The 18478-nt window shown below is 39.1% G+C and overlaps 1 protein-coding gene across 1 annotated transcript in view; it reads left to right on the forward strand.

Annotated features, from left to right (window-relative positions):
* The window catches only part of CFAP47 (cilia and flagella associated protein 47), a 362349-nt gene extending 348221 nt beyond the window's left edge, over nt 1–14128 (forward strand). The window contains 2 exon segments of the mRNA XM_054819861.1: nt 3216–3384; nt 13907–14128. Coding sequence (XP_054675836.1) covers nt 3216–3384; nt 13907–14128 — 391 coding nt within the window.
* Nucleotides 14129–18478: the final 4350 nt, after the last annotated feature.

Below are 18478 nucleotides of genomic sequence, written 5' to 3' on the forward strand. Positions count from 1 at the left end.
CGGCTTTGGGCAGGGCAGGGCAGGGAAGGGACAGGTTTTAGGTGTGACTATATGTGTTCATGTAAGTATGTATGTGTGTATGTTTATATATATTTTACTCAACACAGAAAAAAAATATAGCTGCCTCTAGTACCTTGTGCCAGTGCTGTCAAGAAGCATGCAGATTTTCTTTAATGATTTTTTATTAGTTTTTCTCCATTTTTCTTTATAAAAATTAAAATCTGACAAGGTCGATGCAATAAGATTTTTTTCTCTGACTTGGCAAATATCTTGTGTGCACAATTATAAACCAGTTTTGTGACAGATTTTGTCACAGACTGTCTGGTCCTCTTGTCAGAACTAAACCTCTAGCTGTTTCTCCTGTGTTTTTTCTCACTAACTGCTTTGAGGAAACATTTACGGTCTCTGAAAAAGATACTTTTGCATCATACCCTGCTAAGATGCAATTTCTGCAGGAATAAAGTCCCTATTTTCTTGTGTCTTCCATGGATGCAGCCTGTCTCATGTCCCTTAGCATTGTTGCATCTGTAGTCTAATTCATGCTCTTGTATGTCTTTACGAAGACACAAAGTGCTTATTAGGTAGGAGTCGTCACCCTAACTACGTAACAGAAAACAGACTGAACACAAGAGGTGAAGAAAGTGCTGTCTTAAAATGTTTCTAAATCTAGTCTACAGAGCAATGATGTTGGAAGCGAAGACCTGTGTTCAGGTCTCTATTTCCAGAACCAAGGTTTGAATATTCACCTCAGGCGTTTTTGATGAGCGCTTTGCTCTGCTACTCAGTCTAAGAGGCATCACTTCTTTTTCATCCCGCGCCTGCCCTTTGTGCGTAGCAGGTATGCGCTAGGCACTCACCGCCGAGCAGTCCTCGCGGGAAACAGAGATGTGAAAACTCAAGGCTTTGATGGCACATAGATGGGAACACGGGCCATAGCAGGATTAGTGTTTATGGCCCAGGGCTATAAACTCAGCTGCACAAATTCAGGCACCATGAAAAGAGATTGTCAGCAGAAGTTTGATGTCACAAGACTCGAAGCGTAGTTTCAGACATTCCGTAGTTTTGCCCACCTTGCTGTCACCTAAAGGAGAAGCTAGGCTTACTCTGATAATGCACCCGAGTCTGATGGCACTGCTAAATGTCAGTCAATCTTTCTGAGGAGGCAGAAGCTTTTTGGCTTCCGTTTTCTGCAGTTGCACTATTTGTTTCTACAAACGTACAGTGTGACCTTTTTTTCATGAGGGTCTTTTGAATTTAAGAAAACCTTTCGTGAGAACATATTCCAAAGGAGAGTTATTTTTAAACAAGATAACACAGACCCGGCTTTCCACCCACTGAATAACACTTGCCCAGGAAATGTGGGACATTTCCGTAGAGATCTGAATTATCATAAAATATTAAATTTCACTTCTTTGTGAGTATTTTCTTTGAAAAGCAGTGTTATTTCTGCTGTGCCAACCTATGAATAAACAGATTTGAACAGCTTTTCTTTGAGATGCTGTTAGTTTTTCATTCTTCAAGGTTTATCAACTAAAAATATGTTCCCTCTAAGCATGCATGAGACTTGTCCTGCTGTACTGTGGCAGGGTGTTGTGGATTATTTTTTGACCATGCCATTGTACTTCTCGTTTCAATTTCCTTCGTTCTCTTTCTGTACAGATAGAGATACAGTTGTCCTCAGCAACACGTATAAAGACTAAAAGGAGAATGCCTGACTGGAAAATGCAAAAAATTATATTCTTTTCATGCCAAGAAAGTTTATGGCAAGGAGTCCCTGAGGACCTGTAATAGACAGGCTTCAGTCTGGGACTGGCCTAGGTTTGTTTTGTAGTCCTCAGCCACTGTCTTCACCAGGAATAAGACATTTTCTATGGGTGCAACAATACGTCCATGAAACTAGCAATTAGAGAAGATCTGCTGTACCTGTTTTGGAAATTCTTTCAGATAAGAGTGTCGTGGTTTTACCCCAGCCGGCAGCTAAGCACCACGCAGCCGCTCACTCACTCCCCCCCCCATCGGGATGGGGGAGAGAATTGGAAGAGTAAAAGTGAGAAAACTCGTGGCTTGAGATACAGACAGTTTAATAGGTAAAGCAAAAGCCGTGCGCACCAGCAAAGCAAAGCAAGGGATTCATTCCCCACTTCCCATGGGCAGGCAGGTGTTCAGCCATCTCCAGGGAAGCAGGGCTCCGTCACACCTGACGGGGACTTGGGAAGACAAATGCCATCACTCTGAATGCCGCCGCCCCCCCCCCTTCTCTTCCCCCCAAGCTCCTTATAAACTGAGCATGACGTCATATGGTATGGAATATCCCTTTGGTCAGTTTGGGTCACCTGTCCTGTCTGTGTCTCCTCCCAACTCCTTGTGCACCCCCAGCCATCCTGCTGGCAGGGCAGTGCAAGAAGCAGAAAAAGCCTTGGCCCCGTGTAAACACTGCTCAACAATAAGTCCATAGAACAAAAACATCTCTATATTATCAACACTGTCTCCAGCACAAATCCAAAACATATCCTCACGCTAGCTACTATGAAGAAAATCAACCCTCTCAGCTAAAACCAGGACAAAGAGATATACAATAATATCAATAGAGGAGCCTAATTGTTAGTATTATTGCAATATCTTAAAGTGTTTAGTTAATAGGATATGAAAAATGTGGAAAATGGTGATATAAAACTATTATTTTCTATATGTTCATCTCAAGGCTTTCAGAACTCCCTCCCAATCTAGTAACTCTCCACTAGATTGCAAATTCAGTTCTAGTCATAAAACATAATAAAATGGGTGGCTTGTCAGTTTTATTTGATTAGAGATTGGAAAAGTGAGGGGCTTTTAACAGGAAAAGTGGATTTTTGCTCTGACATGGAATTTATTTCTATTTATTATTATATCTTTACAGGTCAGATGATTCTTTTCTTTCTAGTGGCAAATGCTATCATTATTCTCTAGTTATAATATTTGGAATAGCATGTAAGCATGTTAGAAATGGAACACCAGGATGCAGGTCTCTGTGTATGAAGATTATAAATATTTATAAACAAACGTAAATAATTACTACGGAATATTTATTCTGTAAGAATGCTAGTAATATTCTATACGCATTCCATGGGCTGCCAAGTTTCCTGAGTCTTGCCACATGGTGGACTAAACATTAGATTGTAGATAAATAGTGTTAAGATACCGCAAAAGGCACAAAAGCCTCCTGTGCTTTTCTGTAGGAACCCAGAGCCATTCACTGCGCACTTCCTGGCCGGCAGCGATCCCGAGTTCCTTGTGCTGCCACAAGCTGGAGAACTTCTTCCAGCAGGCACTGTGGGAACCCATATAACGGTGGGATTCAAGCCAAGGATGTACGGCAAGAAGCATACAGCAACACTTGTAATTCAGGTAAGCCTTCCTGAACGCAATACACAAATTTACCTTAAAGAGTGGAAGGAAATAAAGATATCCTATACAAGAAAGCAGCACTGAAGCACACAAATGCATGCACTGTGATTATTTTACTACTTTTCACTATGGACAAGAATAACACTAAATTCTGAAAACTAACTCATGACAAGCTGGAAAAACATACTATATTTTAATTTCTATGTTATCCCTTTGCCATCATCACCAGAGACAGATACTTATCTTGATACATTAGCCCCAACTCCATAGACTATGGGACAGAATGACTTTTCACAGAGAATCAGAATAATTGTGTTAAGAACTGGTGGAGAATGTATGAGTAATTGAATATGTGAGGCCTAGGTTATTGATTTTATTTGTATTGTACCTCATAGGATCCAAGGCACTAGAAGCTAGATACTGAACTGTAGAAGGCAGAATTTCAGAACATGAAGCCAGGAATTACTTTTTTAAAACAAGCTTCAAAACAAACAAAAAGAATTTGTAGCCAGGTAGCTTCTGTAAGTCTGAAGGTCAGGAAACATTTCAAGACAGTTATTCCTTCAATAGTAAAAATGTTCTTATTACTGCAGGAGTTGTTAATTTTCAAGTTTTAAGTCATTCTTTAAAAGGAAACTGTTTGTCAAAAGCATACAGTAGCAGCAAACACCCCAAACTCTCTACAAATCATGGTTTGCACTTTAAATCAATTCACTGCATGCTGACAATGTTTTCAGGCTACTATATCAGAAGTGAAAAAGCAATATTGATTTAAAAATTAAGACGGTCAAAACAAAGTTGATAAAAAGATGCATAGAACATAGCTATAGTGTTTTATCTCCCTGAGTGACAAATTGTACAACAGTGAATAAGAAATGGAAATCCTGGAAAAACAAGAAGGCCCTTCAATCCCTGCTACTTGTTTTCTTTTACCGTAATAGACATTTGATTAATTTAGTCTTTTTACATAAACAGCAGTGATGCTTATTGCTCTTCCATTTGAAAAAGAAAATAACTGACTGAATTTATTCTGTGTTATTTTATATTGACATAATTCTATATGACACATCTACATTGCTCAGAACCTTCTAATGTAGTTCTGGAACTGAACTCCTGTTTTTCGGCATGACACGTGTAAATGTGCTAGACACGTTTGTCTCTGGCTTAACTTCCATCATAACATAGGGCTTCAGCATAATGAATTTGTCTGGAATGGGATAAACATGATGGTTAAAGATTATTATTAGCTTTCTGAGAACTCAGTCAGTAATCCAAAATTTCCTTTTAGGAATTTATCCATACAGATGGGCTTTGAGTATTTTGATTTTTAACCTACAGCTACTTACACCTCAGTCTGTAGTTATGATCTAGGCAGACAGCTCTCTACATCTCTGCCTTTGGTACTGTGTGTGGGCGTAGGAAGTCAGTCATACGTATTACATACACATATCGGATCACATCTTGTCCAATTTATTCCTGTATGTTCAAAAATACATTGAGGACTCTTAATGCCCGTAAGTGCAATTTTTTTGACCAATATCACACCATCATGTTATATTAGAGATGTTTCTAACTTTCTTACGCTAATTGGAGCACGAAGCTGTTTCAGGAGTTTTGATGAGGCTTTGCTCTTACTGGTCGTCCTGTTGTGTACACAGACTTCCTCCTTGGCTCTCCACACAAGCTTTCATTCCTGTCGTTCTCATGTAAGCCACAGCATCCGCGACTGTGTGTAATTCTGCTGCTGCGCTCTCAACATTGACCTGAAATAAGATTTGATGACATGTGGAGAATACCAGATACTCATTTCTGCCTTTCCTTTTAGTTGAAATAATTTTCATTAGTGACCTGAGGGAGACAGATTTAGTCAGATGGCAAAACCGGTATTAAATCACTGTTATTTGGGGAATAATAATGGAGGTGGTGAAACACAAGTATTGTTGGACCTAACACTGCAGAGCCTTTCTTGCACATATCCTTTCTAGCCAATATACTGGCTGAGACTCTGAGCTATTTTTAGAAGCAATGAAGAAGTTTCTTTTCTTTTAGTGTCGCCTCTCTTCTGCTGTTGTTGTAATAAAGCACTACAGCACTCTTGCTGTAAAATTTCCTTTCATTTTCCTGGGGGTAAAGTCACCCCCCCTAACACTAACATATTTTTATTATTAAATTCTATGAATAGTGAGTAGCAGAACTGTCATTTTTGTGTGCTTCGATGAACAGTGATAATTATGCTGTAAAGTAGCAGAGAAGACAGCGTAAGTTCTTTGTTTTATGTTGGTCATTACAATTGTGTTGTAAAGTAAAATGGGAGGTTGGGATTATGGAGAAAGATCTTACGGTCATCTTTTTCTTATTTGTTGAAAACATTAAACACAAATATTGTACGTGCAGATTTTTTGGTTTAGTTGTCCTGCTGAGAACCCAAACCTGAGGAACTAATTAGCATTAAGAGATTAAAATTTGTCTTTACTAGAATTTAGTGTGTACATTTTATTAACTGAATATGTATATATATAATTGAAATAATGTAGCCTCATTTATATTTTCTGCACACGAATCAGGTAGTTCATGGGATATTTTGTGGATTCTTTAAGACTTTAATATTCATGAATACTTACAGTAGATTTTATTAATAGCAGAGAACCTTAATTACTTCACTGAAGCAATTAAATATTCTTTAACCATCATTAAAACTTCTGTTCTCATTCAACTACATATCAAAACAATTGAAGTTAGACATTTATTTGAATAGCTGTTAGGAATCTTAATTTTTTAAGAGTGACACAGAAAATTACTTTAAAAAATTCTGTAGATTAAAGAATGAAATATAATAAACAGCCAGTAAAGAAAATAATCATGCTTGTTTCTGTACCTGGGAAAGAAAACTTCATAATCTAGTCGAGCTACAACTAAGAAACAGTGACATGATGCATGAAGAGCATTCTTAAATAGGTATTATTCCATAATGAAACTTCCACATCTATAATAGCTTTCATAAACAGTGCAGTTCTAACTGAATAAAAATGTATTGCCACTAACGATAAATTAGAGAGCACGCTTCTTAGATAAGCTATAAAGTGCTGTGAGGGGAAAAAAAAGACTTCCTCAGCCACACTGACATCTCAGACACAGGCAGTGACATGCTGGTCAAGCTGCCCAGGAAATGGGCAGAGCTTCGGGTCGGCACGATGCAGCCGGAGCAGGGGGATGCTCTGCAAAGGATCCCTGGGGCAGGGATCGCTGCCAGGCACAAGGCGGAGCAGCCAGGAGGCTGGTGAATCCTTGGAAAAGGGCATATTCAGGTTGGCTTACAGTTAATTTGCTTGCACTCTGCTGAATTCAGCTAGAGACCCAAGCAATTGCTTTGTAATTCATGGATGAGACTTCAGAGATATTCTAAAGCAGAAGGCACACAAAAATAAGTCTTAAATGATAAAATAGATGTCAGAGTAAACCAGATTGCAGGTAACATTATCAAGCCCTCCAGAAGTCAGGCTTATGCACCTTTATTACTGAATAATCACTAACTTAGCCTATGGAAGATAGCATATCAAAACCATTCATCATGCTGTTCTGGAGATAAATGATGCGCTGTGCAAGCCACAATACCCGGGTGTGGTTTCTCTAAGCTTGTCTATGCAAACTTGCATATCTTAACAGCAAACGGTACTATTACATATTTAGTAGCTTGGTGAAAATACATTCTGCATTGTTCCTGGTAGATTTGTTAATTACCATTAATTTAATGTTATTCTAAATTGTATGTCTTAAACAGAATGAGCAAGGAAAAACATAACGAAGTTAATAACTGAAATGGTTTCACATTAAACAAGACATCACCTCTGTCCCTCACTACTGGTTGATGTTGACCCGAGTTTTGTAATTAAAAGCAGAGATCTAGAGAGTTCATTACAGGCAGTAGCACATCTTATAATTGGCAACACTGGATTTTGAATGCAGAATCAATACTCAAATCTTTTTATTCCCAAGCATAAGGAAAGGTTACTTTGCTTACTGAAACTATAATTCTCATAATGTCAGAAGATGATAACAGTATGGGAACCATTGCTGTATGAGGATACTCAGACCATTGCCAGTCCTGAAGGAATGGTTGATATTGATTGTATTACATCTAAGCAATGCTGTGAAACATCTAATATTTGAACTGCAGAGTCAATTAAGCCACCTTTAATTCTATCTGGAAATGTTTCTCTAAGCTAAGAAAATTCTTGTTAGCCATCTTCATTAGAAATTGTTCAGAGCCTGGCTAGGCATTGGTCTGCTTGTGGGAGGTGGTGAGTGACTGCCTTTGCATCACTTGGTTTTTGTTGTTTCTCCCCCCGCAGCCTCTTTCCTTCACTTATTAAAATGTCTTTATCTTGATTCATGAGTTTTCTTGCCTTTGTTCTTCCCTTCTACAGTTCACATAAAGGTTTGGTTTCATTTCATTCTGTATACACTGATCATAATCAGTGATTTTTTTGCTTGTCACTACTGCAATATAAATTAAGGGTCAGGGAATATTGGATGTACTATCTGTAATTTCCTGTGTTTTAACTTATTTGGAATTCTTGCAAATTTTATTTGGACTTTCCTGAGGTAACACTGTTTGGAAGATAACTGGAATACCATTTACCTTAAAATTCCTGATAGTGCCCTGTCTGGAAGCCAGGTGCCAACCAAAGCCATTCTATCACTCCCCTCATTCACTAAACAGGGGAGAAAAGGCATAACGAAACGCTTGTAGGTCGAGATAAGGACAGGGAGAGATCACTCACTAATTGTTGTCATGAGCAAAACAGACCAAACTTAGAGAGGGAATTCATCTAATTTATTACTAAGCAAAACAGAGTAGAGCAATGAGAAATAAAATCAACTCTTAAAACACCTCCCCCCACCCCTCCCATCTTCCCGGGCTCAACTTCACTCCCGGCTTCAACCTTCCCCCCCTCAGCGGCACAGGGGGACAGGGAGTGGGGGTTACGGTCAGTTCAGCACACATTGTTTCTGCTGCTTCTTCCTCCTCGGGGGGAGGACTCCTCTCATCGTTCCCTTGCTCCAGCATGGAGTCCCTCTCACGGGCTGCAGGTGGAATCTCTACACCCCCTCATCCTTCCTCCATGGGCTGCAGGGGGACAGCCTGCTTCACCATGGCCTTCACCACGGGCTGCAGGGGGATCTCTGCTCCGGCGCCTGGAGCACCTCCTCCCCCTCCATCTGCACTGACCTGGGTGTCTGCAGAGTTTCTCACATCTTCTCACTCCTCTCTCCGGCTGCAAAAGCTCTCCCTAACTGTTTTTTTTCCTTCTTAAATATGTTATCACAGAGGCGCTGATTGGCTTGGCCTTGGCCAGCGGCGGGCCCGTCTTGGAGCTGGCTGGCATTGGCTCTGTCAGACACAGGGGGAGCTTCCAGCAGCTTCTCACAGAAGCCACCCCTGTAGCACCCCCAAAACCAAAACCTTGCCACGCAAACCCAATACACTGATATTGCTCCCAACATTTAACGCCCTCCTAACATAGAATTGTCTGGCTATTAATTAGCACGTATCTGAGTAGCACTTCCAGCCTAGAGTGAATACACATGGATGATCTGCAGTCTGCAAATTAATCCTATGAATCATGAGATATCTGTAAGAATGGGTTGAATACCAAAAAAATATACTTTTATATAAATTATTTGGTGTCTGTTACCAATATTTGCTGAAGAAATTACTTCATGAACATTACTCAGTCAACCATCGAGGTTAAATAACTTACTTGAATAACTTACGATATTTAGTAAAAAGTGGCAGCATACATCTCATCTCATTTTTGAAGTCTTCAAAATGTTTCTCGGAAAGATTTAGCTCTGCAGATGGCCATTACAGGTGAGCCCAATTATTACTCTCTTCACACTTCAATTAGATTATAGTCATCAGGAATTTTGAGGTTTTGATAAGGGGAAGTCATTCATTTCTACAAGAAATCCTCCCTCAGACTGTCAAGGACGTTCCGACTGTGGTCTGGTCCTTCTCCTTAAATTGCGTGTGAAATAGGCAGAGATGCATCGCAGGGACCATGGGATTCTGAAACACCTATGTTTACATTAGATATATCTTCTTAACAGAGAGTCTCTTTTATATTTCTCTTCTAGTAGATTGTGTAGATTGAAGTAGATTCAATACTTTCATCTTTAGATTGTTACTACCAGTACTAGTATTAGAATTGTTCTAAATTTGATATAATAAACTGCACTGGCTTAAGCATAGAAAGAGGAAGAGTTCCTCTGACTTCATAAATTTTGACCCACTTAGGCAAGTAAATACAGCTTCTAAGTCAAATATTCCAGCATAATTATATGATCATATATAGATGACCTTTCGAAGTCTCTCACCTCTCCACCACTCCAGAAAAGTCTGAAACTTGACCCGTCTTTCCCTTTGCTGAAATATGTCTGACCTGGAAACCCAAAGCAGCAGCTTTGAGGCACTTGCACAGATTCTGAACTTGATAGACTCTTGCTGCAGTTGTCGTATTGGTTAGAATAATTGTTGTAGTTAAGCTATACAGTCTTATCTTGAAGAAAATACTTAAGACTTCAGCAGCATTTGAAAACCTAATATTTTGCCCTTGCAAGTTAAGTATTCTAGTAAAATAGACATTTGTGGGTGTCTAAGGGTTTCTGAAAATTACTGAATTCTAGGTTGTCTTGAAAATTACTGAATTCTAGATGGTTCTAGTGCTAAACAAAGCACTAACACAAGTTATATTGACAGTTACAGTACCTCTTTTCCATTCGTGTAACACTTTTTTTCCCTTTAGCAGAAATGCTGAATTAAAAGAAGAGTCTTTCTTTCAGTAAATTGGTACATAAATGCACAATTTTTTCACAATGACTATCTCCAACTGTCTTGGATGACAGCACGATTTATAATAGATGGACTACCGTAGTTCAAGATGATAAATTAGGTTGGGGTTTGTTGTTGTTATTGCTCTTTTTTCTTTTCTTTTTTCCTTTCCTCTACCTTGATGTATCCTGTCTAAAGGGTTCATGTGATAATGCCCACAACATTTTCCCCATTGAACCCAATGAGTTTCCATCAGGGAAAGAGCAATCTCTCCTTCCACAGAACTACATCTGACACAGGCTTCAGCAGCATCAGAATAGGGAGCTTTTTTTACCAAGCCAAGGCACATACTTTTTTTTTTTTTTTTTCCAGAGAACTTACAATAAGATATTTGTATAGCAAACAGGAAATTAGCAAAAGGTTATTACTATCCAGAAGGCTATATCAGTTGTTCGATGATGATAAATGAAGTTGAGAAAGTGGCATAGCCCACCACTTCTATTTAAATCCCACTTCAAACAATTACTAACACTGTAGACAGCAAAGTTACAATATGTGTAGATTTCATGAACAGAAATGATTTTTGGTAACTTGATACTCAGTTTAAATCATTAGCTGAAACAGCTATCAGATCTTTTCTCTGACCTTGAAGGGATCAATGAGACTTGCACAAAGTGAATATGACCCTGAGGTTAAATTTTTTTTAAACTAAATTGTTCATCTGGCTTACTAAAGAAAGATAAAGCATTTCATCTTGTGCTGAAGTTAAAACAATTAGCTAACTTTGTAGAGTGATTTACTTTTCTTAAATGACAACTTTATCTTTGGACATAAGATACTGATGTTGGTCCATGTCACACCTGCTTTTGCTGGATTTTGTCTTTACAGGCAATAGTTACTAGATCATTTCACAGTATTAAATAAGGTTGAGAATAAAGATGAGTTAATCTGCCTGTTTTACACAGGAATAATATTAAATTTAAATTAGATTTTTATTTTAGCAGAATAGTAATGAAAGTGTAAAAAATTATGCATGCATGGTGAAATATCTATTAAGATCTTATGCTTACTAATCTTATTTGAATAAGGCAATTCATTCAGAAGACACTATGTAACAATCAGTACTGCCAATTTTAAAATAGAGGTTTTAAACCCCGTTTCCTTAAAAATACACAGCAAAATGTCACCTATTATTTCAACATTAGCACAGAAAAGTATATATTCAGTTACCAAAATAGTGGTTAATAACAGTTGTCTAACAAGAAGCACCACAATTAGAGACTCATATGGTGATGATATTTAAGAGCTCTGCATGTGTATGCAGCCTATACGTGAAATAGTGTAAATACCGTATAAGTGCATAGCAGAGACCAAAGCCTGTCCAAAGGATTTACAGCGTAATGGTCTGAAACTTCTTCCTCTTGAATAGCTGCAACACGAATGCAAAACTGCTGGCAATGATATCCCTTAAATATACTTTAGCAATGACAGGGTAACAATTAGAACAATAGGAAGGAGCATATGAAAGTTAACAAAGGTAAACATCATTGATCCAAACTTTTTCAGTGCCAAATATAAAATTGATATTTAACAAAACTTAATAAACTCAGAGAGCCACTTTAACATCCTTTTTATTCTCTATCTTGTTATAATTATGGGATAACTGTTGAGAGAGTTCGAGACGGAGAAATTTGACTGTTCTTCCCTATGGCTTTTGTAGTGCTTTACCTAGACCATAATCAATTGACAGAGTGCAATAAATAACTAGACAAATATACACACCATGTTTTGGACATGGTTGATAGCATGTCTGCTATGTGAAAATTTGCCACATTTTGTGTGGATATTGTTGCTCCTCTCTATAGGCCAAATCTGCTCAGTGTACTGACAGACCCAGCAGCAAAGCAGAGGCAGAGCTCTCCAACTGGAACGAGCAAATGGGCCACCACGCCGTCCATGTCGGAAGCTAGACTGTTAACTAAATGCTTGAAGAAAAAACTCATGAGCTTTGAGGTTGACTGTTGCACTGATTTCCAGATCGATGCGAGAGTATACGCAACCTTTCTGACCTTTTGTTTCCTTGGATGAAAAATGACAATGATGTTAGGTGTAAGGGTTATATCTACAAATGATTGTTCTAAGGATTAAGTTAGTTTTAAGTGAGAGATGAATTACACAAAACACAACTGTTGTTGTAATGATAAATCTTTATGACTTGTAGCAGGAGAGAAAGGTGATCTTATAAGCCATGTCTCTGTAGCTCAGTGCAGCATGATGCAAAAGCCTTAGCATCAACAAACCCTCTCTAGAACCACAGGCAGCAGGGCTGCGTGATTGCAGTGCTGTGCCAAATGTGGAAAGGAAGATTTTGGGAATTTAGAAATATCACTTATTTAACGTAACTCCACTGCTTTGAGACTGCAAAGTCATAAAGTCTGGTGTATTCTGTGTACTACATACATATGTACTATGTACATGCACTATGTTCTACGTTCTGTATAAAAAAAAAAAAGAATTCACTTGTATGAATATATTTTAATAGACCTATATCACGCCACATTTTTTACTAAGTCTTCCCTACAAGTTTTGCCATGGAAGCAAAAAAAGCCCCAAACATAAACCCTGGGATTTCCAGTCGCTGAATGCAAAGAAATGGATGACAGCATATGCCTAAAGTTGGCATGCAATGCTTTGTCTTTCTTTTGCATGGCACAAAGCTGGACATAATGACACATCATTTGAAAGTTTTGTAATATTTCCATTGTTTGTTTCTGCTGGGTTTTTGTTGTTGGTGGTGGTGGTTTTTTTTTTTAAAGAAAAGGAAAACAGAAAACTAAAAACCATGAATAAAACTTTTCCTAGGTGTAATGACAGGAAAATGCTAAAGACTTGGAGTAAAGATCTGCTTTCAAGAATTAAAGTGGTACACTTTGAAAGAATAAGGACTGAAAGATCTGCAAAGCAAAATTCTATTTCAGAACACAAATGAAACATGGGACATAGACAGCAGTATAGCCTTCATATGCATAGAAATAATTCTCCTTAAGTATGGATAGATGGGATTTGTGGTAAGAATAAGAATCACGTACTCAGTAAGAATCAAATACTCAAGCGTTACAAGACATGACATAGAAACATATGCTCCATTCCTAGAGACCAGTTATAAACAGAAAGCAAATGAAGAGTGTCATTTTCAATTCACATAAATATTGTTCAAACTGGAGATTTCAACATGAAGCTGGAATTCTCCTGTGCATACTCAGAGTCCTTTTCTCTTTGTTTTGTTCATTATTTTAATGCAAAAATTCCACCATTTGATAATACCATTATTACCAATACCAGGGCTGCAATTAAATCCTACAGTATAAACCTGAGGCATTTATATCGTACAATGGAATAACTACCTTTGAACAACATACAGAGCTATGGGCTTTACTAAATAAAAAAGGAATTTTAGATCAGCCAGGAAGCTAGATTTCTCATCTTTGTTATGCCTTGTCCTGAATAAAGTTAAATGTGATATAGTTCTCTGTGTTCCAGGAGTGCAACTATAATTCTGGGTTATTCCAGTACCTTACATGGAAAAGGATAAATATCTTTTGAAATCAATGTAGCATGGTAAATCACTGTCAAGTTTTCAAGGTATTTGAACACTGATTTTTTTTTTCTGTCTCTGTTCATTATTTTCAGACACAATCAATGCAGTGGATGTATGAAATCAATGGCCTGCCTCCACAGACCGTACCACCTACAAGGCCAGCAAAAGTCGTATCTACTAGAAGTTACATAAGATCAGCCACAGTTCGACAGCGCAATTTTTTACGTGAAAATCTGAAACTTACAACCACTGGAGTATCCTCACCAATCAAGGGGGCACCTTTGGTTCTGAGGACAAAACAGAGAAAGTTGTGATCAGTTATATTTTTGGTGGGGGAGGACACTTTTGTCAAATAAATTTTGAAGATAAAAAAGGATATGGGGGTTTTATTTTTTTTTTTTTAATAGATATACATTGATTGTGTGCTTTATATGGAAGATTCAGAGTTCCTGAGCTCTAGAAATATTCTTATTTTTCTATGAGGGATTTTGGATGCTTACATAACAGTTTATGTATATGTGATGGTTTAACCCCAGCCAGCAGATAAGCCCCACACAGCCACTTACTCACTCTCCCCTGCCAAGGGGATGGGGGAGGGAATCAGAAGAGTAAAAGTGAGACAACTCATGGGTTGAGATACAGACAGTTTAATAGGTAAAGCAAAAGCCACGCACACCAGCAAAGCAAAGCAAGGGATTCATTCCCCACTTCCCATGGGCAGGCAGGTGTTCAGCCATCCCCAGGAAAGCAGGGCTCCGTCACGCCTGATGGGGACTTGGGAAGACAAACGCCATCACTCTGAACATCCCTCCCTCCTTTCTTCTTCCCCCAGCCTTATATGCTGAGCATGACGTCATATGGTATGGAATATCCCTTGGGTCAGTTGGGGTCAGCTGTCCCAGCTGTGTCCCCTCCCAACTCCTTGTGCACCCCCCAGCCTCTCGCTGGTGGGGTGGGGTGAGAGGCAGCAAAGGCCTTGGCTCTGTGTAAGCACTGCTCAGGGATAACAAAAACATCCCTGTGTTATCAACACTGCTCTCTGCACAAATCCATACCAGCTACCATAAGGAAAATTAACTCTATCCCAGCCAAAACCAGCACATTGTCCACCCCCTATTCCATACCATTTATGTCATGCTCAAGTACCACACTATCCAATACAACCTCATTAACCACTGCTGCCCTTCCCATCCTTTGATATAATACACAGATATCATTCCCTTAGTCTATGGACAACCTCTGTAAAGTGTCTGTAAAATGTTCATAAATGTCCACAAATGACCACAAAATGTCTGTTGAGTTCATTTAGTCCATGACTTTGGGCTCCATCTGTTATGGTACTCACTCAGGACAGAAGAGGTCATATGTTGCTTGGAGTTACTGGGCACCCAAGCCAGCTCAGGTCGGGTCACTGCTGCACTTGTGCTGCTTCTTGTAAGGCTTGTCCTCCACTGGTTCAGGTGGTTCCTGCTATAGCAGTTCCTATAGCAGTCAATTCAAATCATGGGTTACAACAATTTAAAGGTATTTCCATTACAGTCTCCACCCCTGGTCCCTTTGGGCCAGACCATTGAGTTTAACATTGCAATGAACTCCTTCCCTTGCCCCTGCTCCAGCTTGGACTTACCCACAGGCTGCAGTCCCTTAGGGGTGTACCTGCTCCAAGTGGAGCCTTATCAATGAGCCAGTCTCTCCAGGGGTATAGACTTATCCACAGCCACAGTCACTTCAAGGTGTACCTGTTCCAGCGTGGCCATCTCCATGGGGCACAATGCCTTCAGAGCTATACCTGCTGTGGCACAGACATAACCACAGCCGCAGACACTTTGAGATGTACCCGCTCTGGTGTGGATTTATTCACGGCCACAGACTCTTCGGGGTGTCCTGCTCCCATGTGGACTCACCCACAGGTCATGGTCCCTTTGGCTCAAGTTCACACAGGATTTCCAGCCTGTCCAATACAGCAGCATGGAAACAGCAGCGATGCCCTGGCCATCTGCCAGCCCAGGCGCATCACCATCGCTGTTATCAGAATGTTCCCAGGCACAGCACAGTCAGATGATCAGCAGCACAGCACTACAGCGAGCAGCGAAAGCAAAAAGCAGCCACTAACGAGCTCTAGACTCTAATAAGGCAAGCAAGCTCCATGGCAAGCACAGGAGCCTGCCAATTAATAGCTGAAAGCAATAACAGCTATAAATTTGATCTAGCACATTCCAATCAAATCTGTCATTATCTCAAACTCTTCGAGCCTCATGTTGGGTGCCAAAAAGGACTGTCATGGTTTTACCCCAGCCAGCAACTGAGCATCACACAGCCACTCACTTGCTGCCCTGATGGCAGGATGGGGGAGAGCATCGGAAGAGTAAAAGTGAGAAAACTCGTGGGCTGAGATAAGGACAGTTTAATAGGTAAAGCAAAAGCCGCGCACACCAGCAAAGCAAAGCAAAGCAAGGGATTCATTCCCCACTTCCCATGGGCAGGCAGGTGTTCAGCCATCCCCGGGAAAGCAGGGCTCCGTCACGCCTGACGGGGACTTGGGAAGACAAACACCATCACTCTGAACGTCCCCTCCTGTCTTCTTCCCCCAGCTTTACACGCTGAGCATGACATCATACAGTATGGAATATCCCTTGGGTCAGTTGGGGTCAGCTGTCCCGGCTGTGTCCCCTCCCAGCTCCTTGTGCACCCCCAGCCTCTCGCTGGTGGGGTGGGGTGAGAGGCAGCAAAGGCCTTGGCTCTGTGTGAGCACTGCTCAGGGATAACAAAAACATCCCTGTGCTACCAACACTGCTCTCTGCACAAATCCAAAGCGTTGTCCCATACCAGCACAGTATCAATACAGATGTAAGTTCTAATGAGAAACCTAGGGTAAAAATACGTGAATTTTGCTAAGGTAAAATAGCTTGAATGCCTTTCAGATTCTCTTGCTTTGGCAATTCTCATGAATTATGACATCTTTGCTTTGTCTAAAATAAGAATCCTGATTTATTCATCCCATAACACTTCAAAATCTTAGATAATTACATTTAATATAGAATGAAAATAAAATTTTGTCCCTCGGTATTTTTGTATTGAGTAAATTTTAGAGTGCTTTAGACTATTGAAATATAGAAGCCTATGAAAAGTCAGTGAGGAATAGAGCCAGATTTTACTTTTTTTTCCTAAAATAAACAAACCAGAGATTCTATTCATATTGTGCTTCCGTTTCCATTCTTCCCATGCACAGGTGACTTTAGATAGGTATTTAGGTTTTCTTTGTCTTGATGTAATGTGGAAAATTAGATCTATGCAGACATGCTTTGTAAGACCACTGGATGGGTAACTTCTGTCTTGTTTCTTCACTGAGACTGTTTTTCCCGATTTTACTAATAGAATGTAAATTGTATTTGTGCCTTTATTCTGATCGTGGAATGTACTTTAACCAAAAACTGGCTTGGCACAGATTAAGTGCTTTGTTGGCACAAATACAGAATGAACATCATTGCTCAGGAATGGGGAGCCTGAGAACAACCTACGTAGGTCAGGGTAAATGAGCACCAAAAAACCATTTTACCGCAATGTGCTTAAGGATTTTGTTTATGCCACACATTTGAGAGAAGCTATTACAGAAAATGTTGGAAACACATAAAACAGCAATGGCACTGTTTAATATCTCCTTTTAAATGCAGTATGCCTCATTTTGGTCAGAAATCAGGTAATCTGAAACAAGAATAAAATCTGCCTTACAAATTCAGTACACAATACAGGAAAGACATTGTTAATAGTGATATCTGGTATACATCTAAAAGACATTAAGAAGCTATTGCAATATTTATCTTAAATGCTACTGGGACCACAAATACAGCTAGATTGCATAGGAAGGCTCTGTCTGTATATATAAATGAAGCAAGTGTTTGACTGTAAGAAGTCAGAATTTATGGATCAGAAATATGCAATGGTTTCAAAACCGATTGTTGGTGTTCAGGAAATATTTTAGTGACAACTTTTGTTTTTAAAAGCTTTTGTTTCCTTGTTTCCCTTTTTTAAAATTTTGCTTTCCTATTTAAAATGACACTTGTTTGCAAGCGGCTCAAAACTGTAATTCTACCAGAGATGGATTGGCAGGTGGCATATATACGTGAATCATTTAACAATTAAATGGTGATCACTCCAGTAATTTTATTTCACAGTTTGCTTGCCTGCATTTGCTGCTACATGTAGTAGATTTTCAAATTCTGTCACACGTTCAAACATTAAAAAAATACATAAGAAAATATTATGCAATAAGATAATATCAGAGGGGCATTTTCAAAGGTGGAGTTTCATTATATTATCTGTCTTAAAAGAGAAGCATAATCTGTGCTTTCCGGACCAGATTACAGGTTTTTTTCCATGTGTACAAGGTCACTCATGAGTTATGCAAGATATGCCATCCTCAGTTGTATTTCTACCTAATATTAAAAATGTATTGATTTTTTCTTATTTCTTATAGAAGTTTCTTTCTTAGAACTAAAAATATTTCTTCTGAAATTAAGAACATACTTGCAAAGGTGATTTAAATAAAGACCATTGTATCTGTGTGGTTGCAACATCCTACAATGTTTTACATATTATCCACATGCATTTATGGATTACACTGACTATATAAACTATTAAAAATAAAATCCTTTTTACTTCCTGGC

This window comes from Grus americana, chromosome 1 (genome assembly GCF_028858705.1).
Source record: "Grus americana isolate bGruAme1 chromosome 1, bGruAme1.mat, whole genome shotgun sequence".
Classification (NCBI taxonomy): domain Eukaryota; kingdom Metazoa; phylum Chordata; class Aves; order Gruiformes; family Gruidae; genus Grus; species Grus americana.